A 27,631-nucleotide genomic window follows, 5' to 3' on the forward strand; every position below is an offset into this window, starting at 1 on the left:
CACATCCATCTCCTCCTCCTCCTCCTCCTCCTCCTCCTCCTCTGTCTCTAACAGAGCAGCAGTGTATGTGGACTGTCCTGCTGGCACTCTGTCCTTCTACAGAGTCTCCTCTGACACTCTGATCCACTTCCACACCTTCAACACCACATTCACTCAAACTCTTTATCCTGGGTTTATGGTCTGGTCTCGTGGTTCCTCAGTGTCCCTGTGCTGAGTGGAGTGTAAAGAGTGTCTCCTGTTACAGAAACACTCTGACTGTTGAACAGATAGTTCAGTCTGTACATGTCTGTCTCTTTCACTCACAAACACGTTTTCAGATTCATGGATTCAATCAGTTGATGTTTGAAACTCTTCTAAATGATTCCTTGTAAACTTATTCAGTCACAAACAAACAGGAAGTGATGTCACATGTGTTCCTGTCCACACAGCAGAATGAGTCTATTGCTGACAGTGATGTACAAACAGAGTGAGCATTTCTGAGGCCCAAAATAAACTGAGTAGTTCACTGAATGAACAATGGACTGTGAGCTCAGTTCCTTCATCATTAGTATGGATTATATATGTATATGTATTATATTAGTATCATATATATCAGGTGCTGCTGCTTTCAGTCATTGTGCAAATGTGCTGTTTGTAAGCTTGTAAAGCTGCAGTCAGCTGAGACTGAAGAAGTCACCTGATCAGTGAGCAAACGTTTCTGAAAACGTCCAGATGAACAGAATCAACCTTTTGGGATCAGCCAGCAATGCAGCATCATTGTTGTTCAGCTTCAGAGGTTTGCAGGAATGAACTGATGACCAGAAACAGCTGCAAAGTCCAAGAAAATACCAGCTGGAGTTCAGCTGCATTTGAAGAAGTCAAAGAAAAGTAAGGATGGCAAAGGGCGACGTTTTCTTCCAAAGAGCTGCAAACATGGTCGACGCCTCATTAGAAGAATCATCTGGACATTTGTGAGGAACTCTAACCAAGAAAGCAACGTCACACAGATCCAACAGACAGTTTCCATGACTGCAAGTGTTGAGTGGAAAAATGCTACATTGCATTATTGCATCCTCTCACCACAGGAGGCGCTGTTGGCACCACTGATTGCTGATCAGCTGTTCTCTGATGATCTGATTGATACTGTGAATAACGGGACTCACTGAACTCTGTGACACAGTGAAGATTACAGAGTTTAACTTCACCCTTTAAGACTGACCACAGAACCAAGTCCGCCAGAGCTTTTGTTATATTTTTACATGCTGTGGAGCCATTTGTGGGAGCATTTCAAGTTGCTATACATCAATACAACTGTTATAGCCCTAATTTTAATAATATGTATGCATTAAGTCCATAGTAACTACATAAACTGCAAAAAAAGCCTCTGCTCATCCATCTCTGTGTGTATCAGGATACATTTGGTTCATAATACACAGAAAAATCAGAGTTATTACCTGTAATAAATGTGAAAGATTCCTGCAGTGATAACCAGGCAGGACTGAAACACATCCAAGCTGTCACCACGGTAACAGCACCGCCCATCCACAGGTGAGGGGAGGAGCAAAAAGAGGGACTTTGACCATTTTATACTAAAAACACTCAACTAATGTTTCTAATATGAAACAAATAAGCCCACATTAATGTGAGCGTTTATTAAATAATAATAATGATGATTTCCTCCTGATCTCATTTCCACAGCAGAGAAAACTGTGGTGTATATTGAGGTGGAGGGTGTGGTCTGTGGCTCAGGTGTAGAGTGAGGGTGGGGTGCACCACAGCAGCATGCTGGGACTGCTGAGGGTGGAGGAGGGAGTGATGATGACATCAGAGCTGCAGCACAGAGACCAGTGAACACACAGTCTGTTCATCTTTGCATAGATACAATATACAGCACAATATTGAATGACAGACACGCTGTGGGAGCTTCCACAGATACACTGACGTCAGCATCCAGAGTCCTCCTGCTGCTCCCCCCTCAGAGCCCCGTGATCAGCACCAACACATTCAGTTAGATGACAGAGTCCAGCTGCAGCTAGAATCAGCTCCCCTCTGTGAACAACAGCACAGCGTCAGTGTTTCACACTCAGTGAAAGGAGGAAACAGCAGAAGAACACCATGTGTGCTACGTTTCCCAGGACACACTACAAACTGCACAAATACAGAGCAGCACGTGGAAGGACCTGGAGCTGCATTTACAGAGCTGCAGACAGCGTGATGTCCTGTATGGACAGGTGGAAGGAACCAAGTCCTCAGCTGGAACACTCGTGTTTGTCCACAGACAGGAAACACAGCAGGAAACTTCCTCACAGAAGTGCAGCTCATGGATAACACACTTCCTGTCAGTCAGAATGAGGCTGCAGCCAAACACAGAAAGGTGTTTTTGTCCAGATGAGCCCAGAGAAGAAACACGAGTGTTCACAGACATCAGAAGCTCAGAGAGGTGAAACATGAGGTTGGAGTCCTCGTCAGCATCCAGAAGAGCTGCTGTGAAACCCTGAGTACTCATGACAGACTCTGATGGCACAAACACATCATGATTCAAACAGAAAGACAAACATGGAGCTCCTGATCCTCCTGCATGAGAACAAGCTGACATGAGCGCTGTGTCTGAGAGTGTCTCCCTGTCACAGTGACAATAACACAGCTGCTGCTCACAGTCATTAAACTGACCTGAGGTCAGCTGTGCTCCTTACATATGAACCATGTGACCTCACATCAGTGCTGTGGATGACTGTAGTCATAGAAGAGTAGAGCTGTAGCAGGTGGTGTGAGGAGGAGGTGGTGTATTCTAGTTAACGCAGTACTGAAACACTCCAGCAGAGGGCGCTGTTAAGTCCTTATTGTAACACAGTTACTGTGTGCAGTTAGACTTCATACATAATCTGCACTTATTTCCATCAGACATGCTGTCAGTAAATGATTGGTTTCTATTGATTCTACTTCCTGTTGACTCGTTTGATGACAGTGAAACAATCACAGCTGATTGTGTGATGATGTAAACTGTCACTGTTACATTCAGTGTGTGTGACATAATGTTAGTGCAGGCTGATAACAGCCTGGTTCTGTTAGAAACACATGAACGTGTCCATAGATCAGTGTGTGTTTAACATGAGAGCTTCAGCCCTGCTGATGTGTTAAATAAAGACATGCAGGAAAACTGATGAGACTCTGAAATAACTCTTTATATTTATAATGTAACTCTGCATCAAAAGAACAACAAAGGATCCCAGACAGGTTTCTGTGAACAAAGACCATTCTGATGTTTCTGTGTTTCTAACACTTTGACATTATTAGTAAACAGACTGCAGTGAGCAGCATTTATAAAGAGCTTCTATATAAAGATATGACAGCTGTTTGACAAGTTTATCACTCTGTGTTTGGACCTGATCAGTCCAGCTGTTTACTTGAAACATGTTCATTTACCTGTTCTGTTATATTCATGTTCTTGTCTCTGTTGAAAACACATTTTAATGTCCCTCAGATTTTTCTCCCAGATGAATAAATATAAAAATGACACAAACTGACTGCAGCTACTTTTTGTCCTTTCTGTCAAAAACCTTCATGTGACTCATGAGAGACACGTTTCAGCTGTTTGTGACAGATCAGAGGCCAACAAGTCATTTATAACACTTTCCATCATTGTTTAAAGTTCTCAGTGTTTCTGTGTTGCTGCGTATAGGATCTCCCAGCATCATCACTGTGCTGTCCAATCATTGTGTGCGAGGTTACCCTTATAGTGCGATGTGTGTTTGCACAAAGAGAAGCATGTGTGTCAAATATAAATAAGCACAGAACAGAAACAGCTGCTCGTTTCTTCTGTTTAGAGTCAAGTTAGTGTTTTGTGTCTTTGTTTGAGGCCTGATGTCGAGCAGAGGTGTGTGTAACTGCACTGCTCTGTTATATGTGTGAAGTGTGTGCTTCTCTTCAGCATCATCTTTGTCACTGCTGATTCCTTTGTGTCATCATGTGTTGAGAAGAGAGAACAGTTATAACGGAGGAGCAAAAGGAAGCCCTGAAATCTGCATCAACAAGGAAGTGTTGGCTCACCAGTGATCCCAGCAGAGCCACTGGTTTGGCTCCAGTTGTTCTAGATTCAATGATGTTGCTGCTACAGATACATGTCAGCATCTTTATTGAATTTAATATGAAGCAGAAATGGTGTCATTAGGAGAAGAAGAGGAGAACAAGTCCGGCGAGGAGGCAGCAGCTCTTAAAGATGAAACAGCAGCTCAGCCCTGAGCTCAGAGAGCTGCACATGAAAAAGCTCCTCAAGCAGCTCCTGTCAGAGGTTTGTCATCAACAGGAGGAACTGTTCACATCATAGGATGAAGATGCTGTCAGCTGGATGAAGAAGGTTATTTAATGCAAACGTTCACACTGAAGTCAAATTGTTGTCGTGTTGAACAGATTCATGTACTGATCGTCTCCAGAATGTTAGAAGAGCTTCAATGAATCATTAGAAACAACTTACAGCTGCACAGCTGTGTCAAACACATCTGTGTGTCATTGTGGGATTGTTGTGTTTCTACATGTGACACACGTCTAAAACATGCACACAATCTGAACACAAACAGGGACTCATGTGTTCCCACAGCCAGATGCTGAGAGCCATTTCCTTGTAGTCCTGTGTCTACATACATGAACCATTAGATGTTATTGGAATGATTGTCAGCTCTGATAGTTTCATGTGTGTTTAGCTGGACGCTGTTTGATCCTCGACATGTTTAAAGGTGTCCAGTCCTGAGACACTGGGGCTGGAAACAGCTGTGATGTCATTGGACTGTCACACAGACAGAAGTGCATGAAGTGAGCAGCCGAGGAGCCGCTGATGTTTTGGATTCAACAGCATTTGAAAGGTCGACACAGACACATTTGCACACAGAAAGCTGAATCTGTCATATGCCACAGTGAACTCACTGTTCAGTGTTTTTCAGGAAGCTTCTTAACTGCCTCTGCTGCCAAACAAGCAGCTGATGTCCTTGAGAAGAAGCTGAAGAAGTCTTCAACAACAAATACAGGAAGTGGACTTTCAAATACTAGATTCACTTTAGACTCACAGAGAAATGACTCAACCAGCTGTGTTTGACTATATGAAAGGTCAGTGTGTGTCTGCACACAGACTGTTGTGTTGGACTGTTATTCAGTTGTCTGCTGAATGTTTTCAAATGTCTGCATCTCAGCTGTGATGAGGCTGGGGGTCATGGGAGGCCACCGTAGCAGCCTCTTCAACATCATGACATCATCATAAATGCTGCTGGACTGTCTGATGGGCTGACGGTGAAAAAGCCGTCGGGAAGGAAACAGAAGACATTTCAGAGGCTGCAGCAGATTTCTTTGATTCGGGGCCTTTTTCAGCTTTATTGGACAGAGCAGTGAAGATAAGTGACAGCAAAGCAGAGAGAAAGGGGGCGTGGCCCGGGTCAAAGCCAGGCCAGCTGCTCTCCACCTCGTGGTCACCTGCTCATCCTAGTGAGCTCCACCAGCAGCCCTTTCACACACTTTACACTGTCAAACACTGTGTGTGGACCTCAGCTAACAACAGGCTGCATTTAAGTCTGGACTACATGCTTTTATATTGTTTTTATTCCATCAGCAGCTCAACATCATGAGCAGCTTTGACATAAAGACATCAAACTCAAGCTGACTTTAAACTACTTTTAATACAGGGGCTCAAAAACAACAACATCTTTATTATATATCAGGACAGAAAGTCATTTCATCTCAAAGGGAAACAGCTTTATTTGGAATAACCAGCACTATCAACTGGTTTGGGATCTCCACCAGTTTCATGTCTTTGCAGCTTCTCCAACAAAGTTCCTGTAAAATCAGCATGTTTGTCTTTATTGGTTTGATAGTGATTGATTATTCAGTCCCAATCTGCTGTCATCTAAAGAACAAAATGATGTTTCTATGAGTCACAAAGCTCCAGATGTTGTCGGCTTCACAAAGAAAACAAAGAACTTAAACACAAAGTGTTTGGAGCCAAAATGTTCCCAAGCTGCTCTTTTTGAAATGGCAGAGGTACAGTGGTGTCTAACAGCACACTGTGGAAGGCAAACATGTTATTGTTGGATGAAACTTCATGAATCCTTTGTAGATTTGAGCTGTTGGAGCCTTTCTTTTCTCTTCAGGTGTACAGATGCTGAGGAGGCAGGTGAAGCAGGTGGAGCTGTTGTGATGCTGGCAGAGGGTGTGTCTTAGTAACAACACATTTGTTCATTGGTTGGACTTTTTGGAAGGAGACACATTGAAAACCATGTTAATAAGATCTTGTTGTTTCCTGTGGATCCGACACAGAGAGTGGACTTCAGACAGAAAGCGTGGAAGAGATTTTAGAGGCCGTGTGTGGCAACAGGAAGTTTCTGTGTGTTTGCTGATCTTACATGTGGAAAACAACACGTGATGTTTGTGAAGTTCTACAATGATCATTGTTCTCACAGCATTTTGAGTGGGAACAGTTCAAACTGGGAGTAGTGGGAGTTATTTACTGATTGAAACAAGCTGAATGTTTCTGTGACGATGAAGATCAGCAGCTCAGCTGATCAATGAACTGACATCTATCAGTCGTTTCATGAGATGAAGTCATCAGCAGACATTTGTTCTGACTGTGTGATGAATGTCAGAACGTCAGGGCTCTGCTTTAGTCACTGCTTGATGATCATTGGCTCATTGTTGAATCCAGGGCCCAGTCTGACCTCTGACCTTTGCTGCAGGTCTTCTGTGTTATCTCCACTTTCATGTCTGATCTTCTGCTGTATCGTCCAAAATAAACATCTGGATCATTTCCAACACTTCAGCAGATCTTTAGTTTGGGCAGTGCAGCACAGAATAACACATATTGTACTATACTGCCCACTTCCTGATCTTATTGGATCTGTGTGTGAGGTTGGTGAAGGAAACACATGTTTACTGAGTGAGTCGCTGCCATTAGGAACTAGTTTTTATATCACAGCCTGGAAATCACACAGGACCATTTCTGCAAGTGAAAAGTCGTCATTGGAGGAAAATGATTATGTAGTTTGTGCGACTGAAGAATTGTCCCAACTACATGTGCTGCTGACCCTTGACCTTTTCTTTAGGTGCACAGAGGAGTCTGTGGGAACATCCAGAACTGAGGCATCTTGTGTACAAACGTGTTCAGACCAGATGTCAAATGATGTCAGATGTCATCCGTGAATGGATGCAACTGTGGATCGTTCCAATAAAATGAGGCAGTTTTGTAAGTACAAGCCCACTACAACCCATCATCAACATTTTAAATTACATTATACATCTTCACTGATATAAAGCACCACTATTTTAACCTGATTCACTTTTTCCACCCTAACAGTTCATTCCTCAAATCAAACAAGATATTTGACCCTAAAAAAATGCATCAACAAATAATTTTGTAATAAAATATTTATTCTTCAACTTTTACAAGTGAAATCAAACAAGTGTGTTTAAGAGTGAAACCAGAGTGGAAGCTGCTCATATAGAGTCCAACCCAGGCTAAAGTAAGCTGAGTAGAGCAGCACCATCAAAGTGTCGGCTCTCTGAACACGGTGCAAGATCGCCATCTGCAGGACAAAACTAGTTTTTCTCGCCCTCCTCGTCAACATCAAGATGATGTCATCGTACAGCAACTGATTCCCTGTCCGTCTGGAACAAAGCATTTACATTAAAAAAGACATTTACAGAAAATACAAACACCAACAACACATCTCATCATCACATGATATTTTATTATTTATTATATTATATATTTTTATTGTACCATCAACATCAACAAATACCAGCATATTTTCTTTGAGATTGAGTAGAGTGGACCTTTCCCTTGGTTCACTTCCTGCTCGCAGCATCAGCTGACCTCTGACTTCCTGGTTAAGGTCTCTCAGCGTTGACTGGAATATCAAATCGGACTCACACCATGTTCTTGTAATGTGGTCATGTCTGTCCGCTGTTTGAAGAGCATCTCTGGCCTAAACACAATAGGAAGAACAACAACACGGCTAAAAAAAAACAACACATTTCCATATTAGATGAAGGGCACCGTAACTGGAAATGGTAACATTCATCTGATGCTGCTTTGGATTTATCTTCTGTTTTAGACCAACTTTGATCACTTCGAGCCATCTTAAGTCCGTTTGTTCTAACTTCTCACTAACATCTCGTATGATTTCAGATCCCTGCTGTTCCCCAGCTGCCCTGTAGGTTTGTGCTTTGACCTCCAGAGGGCGACAAATCAGCACAGACAGAGAGCTCCATTCAAACTTTGCTGCCATCAGGAATAATTCTTCAAATATAATCATCAGTGTTTGAGCAGTTATGATATCAGGGACAATCTAGACATGTGTGACAATACTGAACATGTCACATGACACACCTCAAACATCATGTGATCCACTCTCAGTCTGCACTTTCATTCATGACTTCAACAGGTTGAAATGAGCTTTGAAGAAACATTCAGTGAAATAAATCTTTCATGGATTCATGTGAGCAGCAGGTGAACTTTACAAAGAATCAGTGGATTTATCTTCTGTTTTAGATCAACTTTGATCACTTCGAGCCATCTTAAGTCCGTTTGTTCTTCTCACTCACTAACGTCTCGTATGATTTCAGATCCCTGCTGTTCCCCAGCTGCCCTGTAGGTGGCCTCAGTGTGTCTCACACCATTTACAGATGATTACAGGTCGTTTACAGTTCAAACAGGTCCAACATAAGAAATATGCAGAAAATATCCTGCTATAACAGTTTGGGTCAAAGTGCAGATGTTCCAGATGTTCTGAGTCTGTCTGTGTTTCATGTTAACATGTAGATGTTGGACCAAAGTGAAGCTTTTTGATGTGACAGCAGGAATGTGAAGTGTAACTCTGAGCTGTAGGAAATGAAACTAAACGCACTTTTTCTCCTTTATTTATAGGAAAGTGTAGGAGAGCAACAGATGAACAAGCGTTACTGTAACAGGAAACATCAGAGGACCTGTATGTTCATCATCATCACTGTTTCCTTGTTCTGTCACAAACACACAACACTTCCTGCTCTCTCTCTGATGGATCTGATTGGCTGTTTCATTCACAGGAGGTCAGGGCGTCACACAAACAGCTTTAACTGCACAACGACACACTTTAAATCATCTGCAGACAAACCTGTGTGTTTGATTTATGAAGAAATAATAAAGACGTGTGTACAGCTGTCCATGAAGCAGCTTCTCACACAAACTCTGACACTTCAGCCACTTTAATTCCTGCAAAGCTGCGTAATAAAGAGCTGTGACTGCTATGAGCTGCTGATGATGACTGCATGAAGCTCTCAGCTGAAGCTTCTTTCATTTATTTTAATGTTAATGTCGCCTTTTTAAGTCTGTGTGAGGATTTTAATGACACACATTAAAGGAGCTTCTTTGATTAGAACCAAATTCATGTTGATTTTCAGCCTGAAATGATAAAAACTTTAATAATTCTGTTTATAATCATCAACCTGGAGACTAATGAAAAGTATAATAGTGAAAAAAAGCCTTTATTATTTGAGTAATGCCTGAATCTGCTCAGAGACGGAGACGACACAGAGGTGTTGATGACAGTTTGACATTAACTGAATTAAAAACAAAGTGCTCTTATTGTGAAAATCTGCCTCCTACTTCTTTAAATCATTTTTATGTATTTTTTAACCTCACAGTGAAACATTGAGGCATTAATCTGACACAGTTTGATCAGCAGCTGTGTTTTCACTGACGTTTCACTTTGATTTGTTCAGACTGAGCAGAGAGGATCGGTTCTCTGTGTGCGCACTGCTGAGAAACACAAGCTCATTTCTGCTGTTTCATGAAAAGTGTTATGGAGGAACAAGAAGTTCAGCCTCTAAACTCTCAGCGTGAGGACTGAGTGAAGAGTTTCAGAGCAGAGAGTTTTGGCTCACAGCTTTTAGCGTCTACACAAAGAGACGATTACGCACTTGATCTGAGAACATCTCCACCTCCTACAAACAAACTCTCCTACGAGCAGCTGTCACAACCACAACAGGCAGAAGACTGGATTTCTTCAGGTCAGATTTCATGCAGTTTGCATAAATTGTGTGTCACAGACTTTGTAGTTCACATTTGTGTGACTCGTTTAAATCTTCTCCTCCTGAAAGTGAAACTCTTACAAACACATCAGGCCACAACCTGCTGCAGGTTAATGATTGATCTGAAGGCAGCTGACCTTTGAGCAGGAACTTGTGAGTCTTTTATTGTGTTTAGCACTGCCAAGTGCTGGCCTCTGCTTCCACCATCACATTTACACTGGTAGGTTCAGCACTGCTGCCTGCTTCAGACTGAATCCAGCAGCACAAAGACACAAGTTAATAAAATCAGCATCTATTCCTTTATCACTGCTTTGTTACAGAGGAGAACAACGCTCCAGTAACGCGTAATCCGATTACTTTTTTCAAATAACGAGTAAAGTAAGGGATTACTATTGCAAAAACGGTAATTAGATTACTGTTACTTTCCCGTAGGAACGCTGCGTTACTGCGTTACTAAAACCGTGATTTTTTTGCGAGAATGTCTCACGACAGTGACGTAAGCGAGTGCGACGTTAGTGACAACAGCTGTGTGCAGATCAACAATGGATCACATATCGAGTGCAGCGAGAGTATGAGCGTGCAGCGTTTAAAGCGTGGAAGTACTGACCTTACTTTGAGTTTGATTCCATAAAAAGTGACAAAAACATTAGTGTCCGCTGTGCGTGGGAAGAAAACTTCTTTTTACAGCGAAAAAACCCCTAAACTTCCAAACAAGCACCGAGTAGCTACGATGTAATGGGAAACTCACAGAGAAACTCGCGGATTCTTCCACTGACCGCGGCACACCTGCACCAGGGTAAACCTCCGCCTGCCCCACTCCTGCTTTACAGGTGAAAATAGAGCAACAGGACCGCTGAGTCTGTGACTTTATTTATTTTCTGCTGTGTTTTACTTGCATCTATTTGAAAGACTGAGTGTAAACACAAAAAATATTTTATTTTATGAGCTGGAATGTGCAGGAAATAGGTTTAAATGTTAAACTAATTTCTTCCAGTCAGAGAATGTTGCAGATAATTAAATTAAAAAGTAACTAAGTAACTAATTACTTTTGAAAATAAGTAATCAGTAAAGTAACGGGATTACTTTTTTTGGGAAGTAATTAGTTACTGATTACTGTTTTCAAGTAACTTGCCCAACACTGGACAGAGTGTTGGCTTCATCACCGACACACGTCACCACATCAGGAAACAGCTGGTTCAGTGAGTATTTAAGGTTCACTGCAGACAAACTGGAGAAAAACGAATCACATGAAACATTTGTTACTGGTTTCTGACCTCGTCGTAGAGACTCACATACCTGTGTTCTGCTATCAGTGTGATCACATGTGCTGGTACAGTTTGCCAGGTTGACCCATGTAACCTCCACTATCCTGTAGACGTGGAATATGTTTCACATATGGATCGCTTCATTACTCGACTATGACTGTGTGCTTCACAGGTGCTTACTGAAGTGCTGCTTTACACAAAACCAGACAGTAAAAATAAGAACTGCAGGTCCAGACCACAGGTTTATGTGTTGATAATGATGATGTGCAGTCACTCATTGTCACAGGATACTTCCTGCAATGATGCTACGGGTCACGCAGTTCTGCAGAAGTGGAGGAAACAGATGCTTTTCCTAACAGAGACACTTTAACGACTTAAAGAATCTAACTGACACACAAACCTCAGTTTGTCTGACATTCATGAGAGTAAACTGCTCCTGAATGTTCTGTTAGTTCACTGGATGTTCACCTGACTTCAAATGTAAAGATCCCTGAGACAAACTCTCACGAGTTCAGCGGCGACGCGATCGCACAACCAGCCGCGACGTTAAAGGCCGACGCGCTCACTACCTTTGGTTGCAGCGCTCCACTCTCAGCTCACACGACATACACAAAAATAATGACGCTGGATGCTTCTGTGTCCTCAGAAACACCAGATCGCTGTTCACGAGAAAAGGATGGAAACGGAGTGAGACATCACTCCCGGCGGACACACAAACACTGTGCTAAGGTTTGTTTCAAAACTGAGCTCCTGGGTTGTGTAGCTGCTGAGCGAGCAGGTGGCACACAAAGACGCGCTGTCAGGAATCATTACATCGAGACTGACAGGACGTCACTGGTACATAAACACTGATCTGTGGTTTACTGACAATGTTCTCAACAACAGACGCACAACCCTGGTTTGGTCTGGTTATTTGTGTTGTACGGCTTCGTTGGTCTGACGAGCTTTTAGGGATGTCAGCAGAAGGATTTCACGTGCTGAGGTCATATTTATGAATCAACCTGAACAGCTAATACTTTACCTCTTTATTTTATAACACATATGAACACGTTATAGTAGATTTGTGCAATGTGTCTTTCACGTCTTTATGGGCGTATAGATCTGTAAACAGGCTGATGGGTGTGTGTCTGTTTATTGTAGCGGTGCAGAAATGTTAAAAATGATGATAATAACAACACTTCTCACATCAGGCTACAACACAAACCTCCTGATAGCTGCAAACACCAAAACCCCCAACGACAGGCACACAAAGAGCGAGCAGGGACCCACCCTGACAGCATGTGAGCCTCCTACTACGACTCACTGTGGAGCAACACAACACCAGGAGACGGAGGATATGAGAGAGGATACAACTGCTGTGGGGGAGCAGCCACACACTCCACAGGAGACGACGGGGTGAGAGATGGTTCGGTGCTCCTAACATCATGTGGACGCTCGTCTGCACATAAACAAACCTCACCTAACCCCACCTCCTTTCTCTTTTTGCAGGGTGGGGTGCTCCATCCTTACACACTTTGCACCACGTGGCTCTCCATCTATTCGTTTACCTTCTTGGGTCTCTTCCTCCTCTGTCCCAGCCCGTTGAGGCGATCGCTGGGGTCCAGCCTGTAGTGGGAGTGGCTGTCCTCGCTCATCCTGTCCCCGTCCACTCCGGGTTATTCCTTTCTTCTTTCTGTCCTCTGAATCGAGCTGACCTCTCTCCTCTCTGGTGCTCGCTCTCTGAGCCGGCGGAGCATGAGAGAGAGGAGTGGTTGGGGAGAGGGAGGGGAGACGAGCGAGGGAGGGAGGGAGCACAATGGTGTTGCCATGGCAGCAGCTGCCACCAGTGTTTATCTGGAAACCAGAATAGTTGCCACACGTTGCCACACTCGCACACTCGGCAGCCACACGTTTGTGTGCGACCTGCCCGTGGCTTCCTCGTTACAGACACACCGAGAGGAAACGCTCAGACACAAGGCCGAACATGAACGAACACTCGTGTGTGGGAGGAACAGGGCACAGACTCCACGCCGTCGTTAAAGATGGCGTGTGTGCTAAACGGAGCTGTGCGCTGATCGATCAGTCAAGTGAAAAAAACAAAGGAAGCTGTCTGGATGGAGTTTGCTGCTCCCACTAATCAAAGAGATGCATCACAGCTGGAGCTGATTGATGCACGAGCCACCGTTTGCACAATCCCACCGACTCCACGCTTGTGTTTCCTTTCTGCACCATGTTGTTAACACTGACCCCACACTGTGTTCATGAGCTAAAGAAATCAGGATGATTTCACGGACCCACACAGACCCACACAGATTAAACATTAATGTTCCCAACACAGATTTACATGAGAATGACAGGACATCATAGCCCCCCCTGCCCCCCCTGATATTACATCACTTCAATCCCAAACAGAAGGAAAGGAAAGATCAAATCTGTCTTGAACCTCTGCTTCAAAGTTACAGGAACACTGGAGTCACTCTCACTGTCAGAGACCTCAGTGTGTTGGAAGCTGCTAGAAGAAGCAGATGGGGGAGAGGAAGAGGAGGGCCACGGTGCTGATCTGAGGAAGTCTTCTGATCAAACCACAGCAGACCAACAAGCCCGACGTCGTTCTGATCCAACATGAAGGCTTCCATCTGTCTATTCTGTCACATCGCACACGTCTCAAGTCATCCTGTTCAACCCATCACAACATAATAGTAACAATAAAACAAAGGCAGTGGAGCGTTCACCACGAGCTTCTACAAAAGTGCACGTTCATTTTAATAAAACTGTTTTTACAGCAGTGTGCGAACATTAATATGTTGTAACCAAACGTTTGTTACACCAGCTGCACTGAACCTGTGGAGACTGGAAGTTATTTGCTGCTGGTTTGTTCAGACCTGTTACTGCACACCTTGCATAGTTTGCATAGTTTCCTTCACTGCATGCAAAGAGACGAGGCGGGTGGAAACCTGCGACCCTGATCACATCACCAGTCCATCACAGTCAAACACTCACGGCTGTAATCTATTTCAAATCAAAGTGTTTGCACGGTGAGAAGAAGCTGGCGTCGCTGGGGGAGCGTGCGCCCGGCTGCACTTAAACACAATCTTCATTGGTGCTGTGAAACATCCACGTCTCACTTCATCTGCAAAGAAACCTGATGCATCGCTTTGGAAATATTTGAAATCCCTCATTTGTCACTATGCATGACGAGTCGACCGGCTGACCAACCTCAGGTTATGCAGCGAGTGCTGAGAAGCAGCTAAATGGCTGCAGTGACTTTATTCCCTGAGTGGGTGTGTGTGCATGAAAGCCAAAGGGGGGCTGTGTAAGAGACAAGGGGAGTCTCTGTTGTGCTCACAAAGAGGAAACCAAGATCTGGATTTTATGGCTGAAAGAAGAAAACATCTTTTCAAAGTTTCCCAGGCCCACTGTGGAGACGCCCACAGCTCCAACATAAAGGTCATCACAGTAATGCAGCCGAGTGCTGACAAAGGCCTGGATCAAAGTGCTGCCGTGAAAGAATTGGCTTTGTTTTTGCAGCTGCCTGAGCTGAAAGAAGCTAGATTTGACCACTGCCTTGATTTGACCACTGCAGGTAGAATGAAATGCCAGCATGTTGTTCACACTTCTTACCCGAGCTGTTCTCCAGCGCATCCGTGAGTGTGGCTGTGAACAGAGGAAGCACTCGAGCAGAAAGTGCTCGTGTGAATGAGTTCAGAGTAGAGCAGCTCGATGTGGGAACAACTCGTGGCGTTCATTTAGAGAACGAATATGTTCATGGTTACTGTACATTTCAGAAATGTGCCACTTTAAATGAGAAACACGATTCTGCTTTAATAACAGGGGAGCCTGTTCACTATAAACACCATCCAGCCATAACTCTGCCTGCACCCACAACACGGAGACAAATATGTCAGCGTTGTAGCGCAGTTCTGTAACATAGACAGCCACCACAAATATCTCCTCAGCCGAGCCGCCCTTCGTGCCCCTCCCACAGCCACATGCTCCGTCAGTCTGCCTGGCAGAGAGGGAGGGGGGCGTCTGGCCTAGTGCCAGGCTCTCTCAATATTTTATGAGAGGGAGGGGAGGGAGGAGGTGCAGCGGGTTGGTTGGGGGTTAAGAGACTAGCTACACTGAACTACGACGGGGAAACAATTATCCTCCCTGCTGAATTTATAAGTTTGCTCACTTACAGAGAAATGAACAGTCTCTGATTTTTACCTGAGTTTAGAAACATCGAACAAAAAACATATCAGTTATGAACAGATCTGCATGTCCCTGAATGAAGTGTGTGATCCTCTACAACCCTGGATCCCACAGACTGGCTGTGGGACTCTCAGCATATAGATGCAAAGGGCGTCAGCATGAAGCTCGGTGACTGTGGGTGCAGCAGTTCTGACCATGATGTGATCAGTCAGCCTCTGTCAGCCTCATGGGCGGAGGATGATCATAGGAAAGGAAACTCACACAGGAGGAGCTGGTTAATGGTGAGAAGGCAGGTGGATGACAGTCACCACATACTGGTAACACTGGTAGAGGATTGAACTACTGCAGCACCCACGCGGTTTAGCATGTACAAGCCCGTCTGAGGTTTGACCGTCTGGATGATTGGCTGAAGGCTGAGAAATGCTGAGTGTGACACACCAACATCCCCACAGTCAAACACACAGTGGTGGCCGTGGATGGGTGCAAACAAAGCAGTGGCTGAAGAAGAAGTGGGCTAGCCAGCCTCCAGAGCCTCCTTTACTAAATCTGTGGAAGCAGCTGTAAAGAGGAGTGGGCCAAAATCCCTCCGGACATGTCGGCACTTTTTGATCAGTTCAGATTCTGGGAGATGCTCTGATATAAAACATGTATAGACCAGAAACGAACAGAAACATCCGTTATTGTCCTGATTGGGGAAATCCCGGTGCTCCAGCAGCAGAGTGACGGGCAGGAGCAAAGCCTCACACAAATAAGAAACACGAGACTTACAGTAACAATAAGAGCTGAACAACATGTAACAGCAGCAGAGTGACGGGCAGGAGCAAAGTCTCACACAAATAAGAAACACGAGACTTACAGTAACAATAAGAGCTGTACAACATGGAACAGCAGCAGAGTGACGGGCAGGAGCAAAGCCTCACACAAATAAGAACTACGAGACTTACAGTAACAATAAGAGCTGTACAACATGGAACAGCAGCAGAGTGACGGGCAGGAGCAAAGCCTCACACAAATAAGAACTACGAGACTTACAGTAACAATAAGAGCTGAACAACATGGAACAGCAGCAGCGATGGAAACAACCTCGTGTTTGTTGGAGCAGGGATGGTTAGAAAGAGACGACGCTGCTTTGTGCACGGACCATATTTATGAGTACGAGTAGTGAGTTTAATGATATTTCAATTATATGACAAATATCCAGTGTTGGGGAGTAACAGAGTACACGTACGAGTAACTGTACTCTGTTACAGTTACCGTTTAAACAGGTGGTATTCAGAATACAGTTACTTTGTTGAAATAAATGGATTACACTGCATGTTGGGGAGTAACGGAATACACGTACGAGTAACTGTATTCTGTTACAGTTACCGTTTAAACAGGTGGTATTCAGAATACAGTTACTTTGTTGAAATAAATGGATTACACGGCGGTACTTTCCTGTTTCATATTGTGGCGGGTCAGGACTGTTTGGGTTTGTTTGACATGTTCTGTTGTTCCAGGCGTTGTGGTTGCCATGGTTACAGGGTGACACGCTGCGTGTTTCCTGGGTGAGAGAGGCCTTTTTGTTGTTGTGCTAAGCTAACAGGCAGAATGTAGCATCATGGGCAGTGTAGTCCGTGCTGCAGGGAGAATGGACTGCTGTACCCGTGATGTGTCTGTGAGCGAGGAGGGAGAGAAAGGAAAAGCACGAGCTGTCACCGAGCAGAAACGGGAGCTGGAAGCATGTAAATATAATAATAACCACTGCAAGAAGAGAGCCTGACGAGCCCAGCTGTAAGTAAGCTGTTAAGACTCGACCGTACACCGTGTTCCTGTTTTCCTCCGAAAACAATAAGTTCTGTTGTCTGTGAAGGTTCTCAGTAGGGCTGCCACGATTTGTCGACTAGTCACGATTACGTCGACTAGCAAAATCGTCGACGACTGATTTAATAGTCGACGTGTCGTTTGAAGCTTTGTAAGATCGCAAAAGACGCAGGAATAATAGCAGGATTTAAGAGTGTAATAACGGACTGAAACAGAAGATGGCAGTACTGCATGTACAAGGATGCCAGCTGCCGTTAAACCCCGAAGAAGAAGAAGCAGCTGTGTCCCAGAATTCATAGCGCGGCCCAGCTTAGTTTCCAACAATGGCGGTAGCTAGTTAGTTTTAATATTACTCTTATTATTCTTTCTGGGTCACAAAATAAACGAATATAAACGAGAGACGAATATAAAGAGGGAGGTTACTCCAGAGTCTGGGAGGTACGACAGCAAAGGCCCGATCCCCTCTGGACTTCAGACGAGACCTCGGTTGCGTCAGGAGCATTTGATTGGAAGATCTAAGTGCCTTATTAGGGATTTACAAATGGAGGCGCTCGCATAGATAGCTGGGAGCTAAATTGTTTAAAGTTTTAAAGGTAAGCAAAATAATTTTGAATATTGGTACGATAATCAACAGGGAGCCAACGTAGGTTGGCTAAAACTGGTGTGATGTGGGCATAATTTCTAGTTCCAGTTAAGAGACGCGCAGCTGCATTTCAAACTAACTGGAGCCGGTGAATAGAGGAAGGTGGGAGGCCCGAGTAGAGGGAATTACAGTAGTCTAATCTGGAAGTGATAAGACCATGAATGAGTTTTTTAAGGTCCTTCAAAGGGAGGTATGGCTTTGCTTTAGATATCTGACGCAGCTGGTAGAAACAGTTTTTTACCACAGAGGAGGTCGATTTCTTGAGCTGTCCAGGAAAACACCAAGGTTTCTAACAGTGAGTGAGAGATGGCTACCAAGGGGCCCTAAGGCATCAGTAAGTTGTTCCAGCGGGGTGTGACTATCAAAAACTATAACTTCTGTCTTATCCTCGTTCAGTGTGAGAGACGTGACCACGTTTGTACCTCATTTAGACAGTCAAACAGGGGTTCCAGAGACGTAGAGACATCTGATGTCAAAGGGAAATAAATTTTTATGTCGTCGGCGTAGCAGTGAAAGGAAATGTTATATTTTTTAAGTATTACTCCCAAAGGCAGCATGTACAAGGAAAAAAGAACTGGGCCGAGCACAGATCCTTGAGGCACACCACAGTGAATTTGTTTTTAAAAACTGAAGCTGGCCCTCCACCTCTGTCAGTGGACTGGGGTGAGCTTAGAAAGGTGAATCGGGTTGGTTCTGAGAAAGAAAAGAACTCACCAGGGCAAAGCCAAGTTTCAGTCAAGAATAAGAAGTCCAGCCCGGATGAAAGAATCAGCATACAGAGTCCTAAAGTTGGCAGCATGGTGTTCAGAAAACAGCCTGGGACTGAACACTAAGAAAACCAAAGAGGTCATTGTCAACGTCAGGAGGCACTGACTTGGCCCCCCTCTACATCAACGGGGAGTGTGTGGAGAGGGTCCACACCTCCCGGTTCCTTGGTGTCCTCATCTCTGCTGACACCTCCTGGACAGACAACATCTCAGCGGTCGTCAAGAAGGCCCAACAGCGGCTGCACTTCCTGCGAGTCTTCAGGAAGTACAAGCTGAACTCCAACCTGCTGCTGACATCACGGTATGGTACGGCAGCTGCACTAAGGCGGATAGAGGCTTCAGAGTGTGGTCAAGACAGCACAGAAGATCATCGGCTGCCCTCTCCCCTCCCTGATGGACATTTATTCCTCCCGCTGCCTCAGCAGAGCAGCAAGCATTATCCATGACAGCTCCAGTCCGATTCTAACCTGTTCAACCTGCTTCCCTCAGGGAGGCGCTACAGGTGCATCAGCAAGGAGACCCACAGACTCACAACAGTTTTTTCCACCCGTAACCTGAACTCACACATGATAAACACAGTTCCACCCCCCAATGTAGGACCTCTATACACAGACTACACAACTATCATCACCACTGTGCAACACTTAATTTACGTGCAGTAACCCACACTGTAATATATCGCACTATGTTTTGTTTCTATATTTGTAGATAGTGCTGCAGAACTGTGCAACTCACCCCCCTTTCTTTCCCACGTCTGCACTGAATAGGAGATGCTCTGAAGCTTATTGTGCATGTGTGTAGTGACAATAAAACGCATTCTATTCTGTTTTTGTTCACATGCTAAGTTCAGCATTCAAAATCTTGGTGTAATGTTTGAGTCTTCTCTGAGTTTCAACTGTGTAAAATCTTTATCTCACTCCTAACATTTCTAAATTGTGAAACATGGTCTCCTCTGCTGAACTGGAAGAAATTATCAATGCGTTTCCATCATTGCATTTAGATTAATGTACTGGCCTCTGTGCTGGATTAGAGAAACCACCAAGGCTCTGCACCAGTCTACAGCTGACTCTGTCCATTCTTTTAAAAAGCACTTCAAAACCTTTTTGTTTAAACAGATTTTCTGTTGAGAAGTTTTTTAAAAATTTTAAAACTACAGGTTTATGTTATGTTGGCACTTAATGGGTTTTTTGTGATGGTTTGTCTGTGAAAACTTCTTTACAATCACTAAAAACCAAAGAACACCACCCCCACAGTAAAGCGGTGGAAACATGGGTCACTTTTCTGCTAAGAGCACAACATGACCTCCCTGCATGGAGGGCCAATAGACAGGACCGCGTATCGTACTGTGACGAGGAACCTTCGTCCCATGAAGATGGATGTTCAAGCATGACGATGATCCAAAACATCGTGTCGAGGTAACAAAGCAGTGGATGAAAATAAGAGTGGCCTATCGAGTCTTCCACTCATCACCTCCAGCTGGTGACGGCAGATGGCTGCCCCTCACCGAGCCTGGGGTTACTTCTTCTTCTCTGTAATGTTGTAGGGTATTTACCTTATAAATATGAAATATATAAATATGAAACATGTCAAAACAAAGCAGAGACAGCGATCAGTGATAACTGATTCTCAGTGCTGGAGATAAGGATGTACGGTAACCTTCAACATTACACATCCTGTGGACACATACTGTTTGATCTATTGTTAGCATAAAGACGCTGACAGGTGCAGATGAATGAGCCCCTGATTTCTTCAGCCTACAGCAGACAGACTGTCAGGAGTTAGCTGCAGGACTGCAGAGCGTATGCTTGGTTTCATGTTGTGTTGTTGTTTTTAGCCTGACAGATGCCAAATGATCTGTCTGATCAAACGGGCGATTGTGGAAGAACACAAGCGCTTTGTCCTCTGGAGGCTGCTGACCTTCTCTGGCCACACAAACTGCTACACACACTCACACTGACATTAACCTGTCAATGTGGTACACCACTCTATACTTCACATATCTTGGTTGTCCTCATTTACACGACAAACACTTAAAAAGACACACACAGTGACACTGTACGCCACCCCGAGAGGCCCAGCGTGGCACGCTACTGGTGTGTCACATGCTCAGAGTCCAAACAGCCTCTGTGAACCCACACTGCTGCAAATATGTCGCCAGCACCTCCAGATTCAAATCAGTGTCTCATTGAGCAACAGAGGTTAGCAAAGGTGTCCCAGTCCAAATATGGTGTAACAGCAGGAACGTGTGGGACATTCCTTTCTTATGACTTCATAAACTCAGCTACTGGGAGATTAATCCAGCGTGGTGTGGCAGCTTTGATCGTAGACCAAAAATGTGCGCTCCAAAAAGATCCCAGCGTAATCAAAACAGGCCGTCCTTTGGCGTCCACCGGGCAGTGTTTTGTAAATAATATGTGTTTATCATTTATATGGGAATATAAAGAACTAGTTTTAGCTGTTCTACATAAACAGCATATCCCAAATATCATCAAAACAGAAAATTAGAATAAGAGCTTTCAAATCCAATTTATCGGCACAATTATTTCAATTTACTTAAATGTGCTCCGAGGGCTAACAGGCTGTTTAGATCACAGGGACATGTTACATAATGAAGTAATGAATGTCATTTCTAACTGTTTGATTTTAAAAAGTATGTTTGATAAATGTGGGACAAGGACAAGCATGTAATGGGATTAGTGGGGATACATTCATGGAGGAGAGGAGAAGTCCTAAAGCTAGCTAATGAAAGGACAGCAAACTAACACAGAGGAAGAGGTCAAGGCAGAACAACAAAGATTTCTTTGCAGGGTGAGATGAGGAAGGGAGGAGAGTAACCACTGTGATCACCCAGAAGAGAATGACTCAGGTCTGTGTCCAGTCTCCCCAAATCAGCATGACACAGCAAACTCAGCTACATAAATCTCTGAATTACCAGCTGAGCCACTAATCCAGGCGGTATGACACTCGCCAAACTGCTAGTTCTGTGATATTTTACCACCGAGCATAAAAGTGCTTACAGGAAAGGCCAGGAAAGAATAAGCCATGAATACAGAGTTTAAATCATAAGAATATTTTATAACGTTTAACATTACGCAGAAGCATTTCATATTCATGAAACGCTTTCAATTAAAAGAAAACATCGAAACAGGTAATAAGGACACACCCAACATGCTCAACACCCACTTTAGTACTTCCTACTCAGCAGTTTCAATTACTGGTTAAAGCAAATGTGTTAGAAACTTAAAGCACGTAAAGAATCTGCTCAAGTCAAACAAGACATCAGACACACATCACCAAGAAGGCAAGTTTAAAGCAGTCCTACAGAAAGGTTTCAAAACTCACTCCCACAGCTTGATTCCAAGGATGTTAGATTCCTATCGGGCCTTTTCTACTGTTAATGTTTAAGCTAAATGACAACTTTGTTTGTCCACTGTCAGCATTCGAAACAACTTCTACAGGGTTTAATGGAGCACACAGATTTGACTTTTTACAAAAGCACTCAATGAGCTGTAGTAATGAAGAATTGTATCACAGTACGTTTTGTCATATCCTGTCTAAGATGTTTTTTCTTGCATGAGCCTAAGCACTCATTTATACTCGTATCCAATACAACTGATTTCGGTTTTATGCTTCCTAAAACCCTTAAAATTCCTTGTCAACGTCTTTTAGTTTAACCAATCCTAAAGAAAATCAAGCTTTGCTGCTCTACTCTATTTCCCGTTCCCTGCAACATGTGTGTGGATGCTGAATGAGACGGGTGGAGGGATGAGCGCTACATGGTTGTGTTTGAGCAGGAGGGCCGGATGATGAATGGGCTTTTATAGACATGCTGTTCGTTTACGGCAGGCTTGTAGGCGATGATCTCTTTAGTGTAATATGAAAAGGAAACAGACACATCGTGATATCACAAACACAATCCTACATTTGTGCCAACCTAATAAAATAATATACAGTACTGTGTGAAACTCATCAAGTGGCCTGAACTAAAAGTTCTCCAGCAAGTTTAGTAGCATTGCTACTTGAGATCGTTCATGTTGCAGCCAAGAACTTCACTGATGACTGCTGCCATGGTGTAAATCAGCTGGTTGGTTCCAGCGATGGTCACACTAGGGACTGTCCACTGCAGTAAAAACTCTGCATTATCACTCCGTTACCTGCTGCAAGCACTGCCACAGTCTGATTTTCTTTCATCACTACCTGAATTGTTTGACTAAAAGGAAAAAGAAATGGCAGATGTCCTTCTCTACAGGGGAGAACTGTTGGCAAACTGTTCACCACCCCCCAACCGCCCTGTCTGTCATCACTCCACTAGCATTGCTGTTTGTAATTATATTCACTCCACTTTTACACACCTGTACATAATATCCTAAAAGCCACAAATCAACTAGAACCCTGCTCTGTTTGGTAATGAACTGTGATAAAACAAATATCCCCTGCCTATGAAAAACCATAGGCTTCCCAAGGGAGTCATGAGTTCATAATGTTCATGTTTATAAACACTTAAAGCTGACATGGAGTAGGTCCCAGGCCCTGAACTCCATAAGCAAGAAAATGGATTGATGTATAAATACACACACACATATATACAAATATATTAGGGGTGCAATGACAAACAAAATTCACGGTTTGGTTCAGTTCGATACTTTGGTGTCACGGTTCGATATTTTTTCGATACAAAAAAAATGTTCATGCCTTTTTAATTTGTCAGTTATTAAAATTATAAATATATATTTTAACTCAAAAGTACAGTTTTTAAATTTAATGTTGCTGAAACACCAAAGTAATAAAAAATAAATAAATCTATCTGATGGAGAAATCGCTCATCTTTGGAAAAGAGAGTTTATTACAGAGAAATGTCTCTTTCAAAATAAAAGCTCTACTATACGCTTCTTCTGGGCTATATTCTCAGCAGCATATTAAACATATCAGGTCCCCATAAGGAGAATCCTGTGCTAACGGCTGTCTAAATGACTCGGGTAAAGTTTGTAGCATGGTGCTTGTTGTTTTGTCTGCTTCCACTTGTCTTTGCACCAGGATGATGTCGGAGTAAATGTGCAGTCATATTCGTTGTGTTCCCACTAGTGCTGTCAGCGTTAATCTGAAACGACGTTAACGCCACAACACGGCAAATCTCCGTTAACGAGCGACCGCGGATCGCCCCGTGCGTGGGGCTGGACGGCGTCAACACGTTAACGAGCTAACTGCGCTAACACACTAGTTCCCACCCATGTAATTGAGCATTGCGTGGCACATCCAACATACTGTTTTACTTTAGTCCATGACGCGCTTACCTTCAGGGTCATACGTCACATGAAAACCAAAATAATTCCAAACACCAGATCTGAATGAGGGTGGGGGAGGTTCAGTTTGCCATGTTGCAAGGAGCTTAACTTCTGTCTCGCTAGCTTGCCCTGCGCTCAGTGGATCTGTGCTCGACAGTGCAGCCTAGGCGGAGTAGTCGAACGCAGATCCACTGAGCGCTCAACACAGACAGCATCGTCAGAAGGAAAGTTGATGAAATAAATTAAAAATGTTGTATTGTTCGATACATATGTGTACTGAACCGAAAGCACTGTATCGAACGGTTCAATATCGATACGAGTATCGTTGCACCCCTAATATATATATATATATATATATATATATATATATGTGTGTGTGTGTTTCTGTGGTTCAGCATTATGATGCTGAACCACATCATAATGAATAAATGGATAAATTTCCGAAATCCCGGAGCAATGCAAATTAGCCGGTGCGAGGTAAGGAGCTCTGTCATTGGTTAGACAGTCTTAGCTTTGCACCTATACCAAAGGCCATTCAGCCTCTGTGTTTACACTCTGCCTACACAGATGTTGGACATGAGACGACACAGGAAAAGGATTTTTGATGTGAGGTTTTTATTGAGATTTTATTTATTTTTTTTCTGATTTGAAGTATTTATTAATGGAATAATTATTTATTTTCAAATACTGATTTATAAATATTTATTTTATTTTATTTTATTTTTTTGCCTTTCCCGTTTGGCTCTTTTGCATCAGAATTGTTGTCTAAAGGCAAAGAAAGATGCCCAACGGATTTACTTTACCAAATTGACCATCCCAGCCTTGCCATAATGGTCCATTTGATTCACCTTTTATTGTTTATTTTATTTTCACTTACTGAATATGGGACAGACTTGACTGGGGGAAAGAAGGGGAGAAAGAAAGAGAAACAGCTGAGAAGAGGGACGGGGGAGAAGGGCAAAAAACAAAAACCAACAGAATTTTATTTTAAATTAAATTACTAGATAATAAATTACTTTTGTATTGAATAAATAAAATAACTTAAAAATGAATTTGTAAATTAATATTTTATCGCACAATTCATTGTTTAAGCAAAGAACTTTTTATTTCGATGCGCTGGATCTTCTGGTCCTCTGCACATAAGTGGATTTCCATTTAGACTTTATATAGACAACAACTCAAAGTGCTTTACAGCAAGTCACATTCACCCATACGATCATCTAGTGCTGTACTTTAAACACTTTAAACACAAACACAGATACTGTGGGGAGAGGCCACAGAGGCACAGGGAGAAAACTCACACAGAAATCCAACAATTAAAGAGGAACCTTCTCGATGTAACACTACCATCCTGCAAGATGACCTGGTCCTGGGCCATCTTAATAAGCATGCTGTGCACAGTAGTTTCATATTCCTGCCAGAACAAACACCAGACAGTTTGTACATGTAGCTGAGATATAATGTACGAATTGTGAACATTCTCAAAACTGTATTGTACATAGGTTATACTTTTTTATTGTGTGAACTTTATTTTTGTGGAACTAAGGTCCCGTGTGTTATTGTTGAAGTGGGACATTAATCAGTGTAACGCCACCTGCGGCCACATTGCGGGTGTGGGGTTTCCTAGCCAGAGCTGTACGGACTCCACACTGGTGAGGCACGCTTTCTGTAGCTCTTCTCCCTGTACTAAATTATCCATATAAATTCGGTGTATTTGTCTTTGTTAAGTATTGGCTCCTAGGGTTAAAAGCTCTCAAAGTGTTTTCAATCGCTTTGAGTGAGAAAAATGATATTTGGAACTGCGCTTTATCTGTTGTATCATCCGTTTGTGTGGAACTGACTTGTGTTAAACAGGGTGAGGAGAAGCCTGCTGCCGCTGTGTGACACTGATTTTGCTGCTGCACTCTGTTTTATAGGTATGTGTAAATGTGTAGTTTTTGTTTTATGTGTATAATGAGCTCATGTCCCGAGGCTGTGCTCTGAGCAGTATCTTCAGCCATGTTGGGAAGAGTTAAAAAGTTGTTTGAATATATATTATGCAATTGACCTATTTTAATGGGAATTTGAATGTTATACGTTATTGTTAGTGATTCCATAATTGTCTCTGTTTTACCCCACTGTAATATTTGATTTTGAAGTGGCGGTTGTGAAAATTATTATTTTGACAAGTTGTATTTTCTTTTATATGATGCAAGCAGAGCTGTACGGACTCCACACTGGGTGAGGAGAAGCCTGCTGCCGCTGTGTGACACTGATTTTGCTGCTGCACTCTGTTTTATAGGAATAAACCGTTTCCAGCCAGTCCGTGTCTGTTGTCACAACGCAGTCGACCATTTCACATCTGCTACATACACAAGGCTCAGATTCTCGCTTTGCCAGATACAGACAATAGTTTAAGATCCTAATGTCTCTGCACAGCTCTGTATGTACTGAAATATCCAACCTCAGATATTTCCTGCTCACTCTCTGCACCGCCTTAGACAACAAGTAGTTCATGCTATACATAGCATTGACTTTTCATTCCAGCCATGTGCACTCATCAGGGCATCAGTGCTGCCGTAGTAACCACACTAACACTTCCTTGCACCTGTTGAAATGGCCTCAGTCTGATCGTGCCCTGAACAAACTCACCTTTAACATCCCACACACGGACTAAATATGTGCGTGTCAATAACACGTGACAGGAGAACATGCTGGTTGTCTGTCATGGGGCTGAATTAGAAACAGAGCATGAACTACAGTTTGTCAGATTAAGACTGATCAGGTCCAACATCCGCTCCCAGCACTGATTTACACGTTTGGTGTCACATTGAAGGAAACGCCTACTGGCACAACCTGCATGTGTTAAACTGCTCCTGCGTGTAAACAGCGTGTCACTTACGGCTTTTTGCATCACAAGGACGCGCACTGGCGTCTCAGGGTGACTCAGATGTTTGCTGAATGAGGTGTAGACCGGACTAGGCGGGACTCATTTCACCAAAACACGAGCTTTTCCACCCACCAGTGTTTATCTGTGTGCTTATTTTAAAGAATTATTCCATCGTTATCAAATACGAAGCATTACACGCACGTCGAGCCGTTTCTGCTGAGTCAGACACCAGTGCTCCCGTGTGCTGATTCTCAGGTCCATCTTAAACTGGTGTGTTTGCGAATGAACTTCGGTAAAACGTTACAACGTTACCGGGCGCGCAGAGGGTCTCGGAGGCGTGTCGTACCTGTCGGGTGGTCGCGGGCTCCTCGTTCCCGGTGGGTGAAGGTGTTTCTCCTTCAAGCGATGCTGGGGTGACCGGAGAAGAAGCCATGTCCCCCCGACATCACCTCTCACTAAGCACCGCTCCTACTGTGACTTTCCTCGGTGTCCTCCAGCGTGCAATACGCTGCCTGGCGCAGTTTGCATGGACGGTGGACCGGTTGCGTCGCTCGTCTCCTGTGCGATCAAAGTGAGTCTTCGGCTGCACAGCCACTGTCCCTCCTCCGGCCGGGGGACTAGTCCAGGCGAGGCGGATGACGTTGTCCCGGGTCTCGCTCGCTCTCGCACATGCAGGACTTGGCCCAGTCTGTCTTCTTCTGCCTCACTCTGCGCTCTGCTTTTCACTTCATGTCTTTTTGTTTTGTAAGGTGGCTAACACGATCACTCCTCTTCTGCCTGCAGGACTCTGTGACTGCTCTGTGCTG

At 43.7% G+C, this 27,631-nt stretch overlaps 4 protein-coding genes across 5 annotated transcripts in view; 3 read left to right on the forward strand and 1 right to left on the reverse strand.

Annotated features, from left to right (window-relative positions):
* The window catches only part of LOC309702206 (protein NLRC3-like), a 361,701-nt gene extending 361,159 nt beyond the window's left edge, over window positions 1-542 (forward strand). The window contains exon 13 of the mRNA XM_082526722.1: window positions 1-542. This exon is cut by the window's left edge and continues 352 nt beyond it. Coding sequence (XP_082382848.1) covers window positions 1-214 — 214 coding nt within the window. The 3' untranslated portion in view covers window positions 215-542.
* The window catches only part of LOC309702415 (NACHT, LRR and PYD domains-containing protein 12-like), a 325,943-nt gene that overhangs the window by 159,234 nt on the left and 139,078 nt on the right, over window positions 1-27,631 (forward strand). The window lies entirely within an intron of this gene.
* Window positions 1-27,631, forward strand: part of LOC309702243 (protein NLRC3-like) — a 237,265-nt gene that overhangs the window by 27,004 nt on the left and 182,630 nt on the right. The window lies entirely within an intron of this gene.
* On the reverse strand, window positions 7,323-27,372 carry LOC309702382 (uncharacterized protein). 2 transcript variants are annotated; one of them, XM_082527096.1, is made up of 3 exons: window positions 27,172-27,372; window positions 7,755-7,940; window positions 7,323-7,620 (listed from the first exon to the last, which is right to left on the reverse strand). In XM_082527096.1, exons 1-3 carry the CDS (start codon window positions 27,256-27,258, stop codon window positions 7,591-7,593), a joined length of 303 nt encoding a protein of 100 aa, XP_082383222.1. In that variant the 5' UTR covers window positions 27,259-27,372; the 3' UTR covers window positions 7,323-7,590. The 2 variants fall into 2 exon arrangements, with proteins under 2 accessions (XP_082383222.1, XP_082383221.1); XM_082527095.1 differs by lacking the exon at window positions 27,172-27,372 and adding an exon at window positions 12,836-14,452.

The sequence above is a fragment of the Aulonocara stuartgranti genome (genome assembly GCF_965226115.1).
Source record: "Aulonocara stuartgranti genome assembly, chromosome: 3".
NCBI classification, from domain to species: Eukaryota; Metazoa; Chordata; class Actinopteri; order Cichliformes; family Cichlidae; genus Aulonocara; species Aulonocara stuartgranti.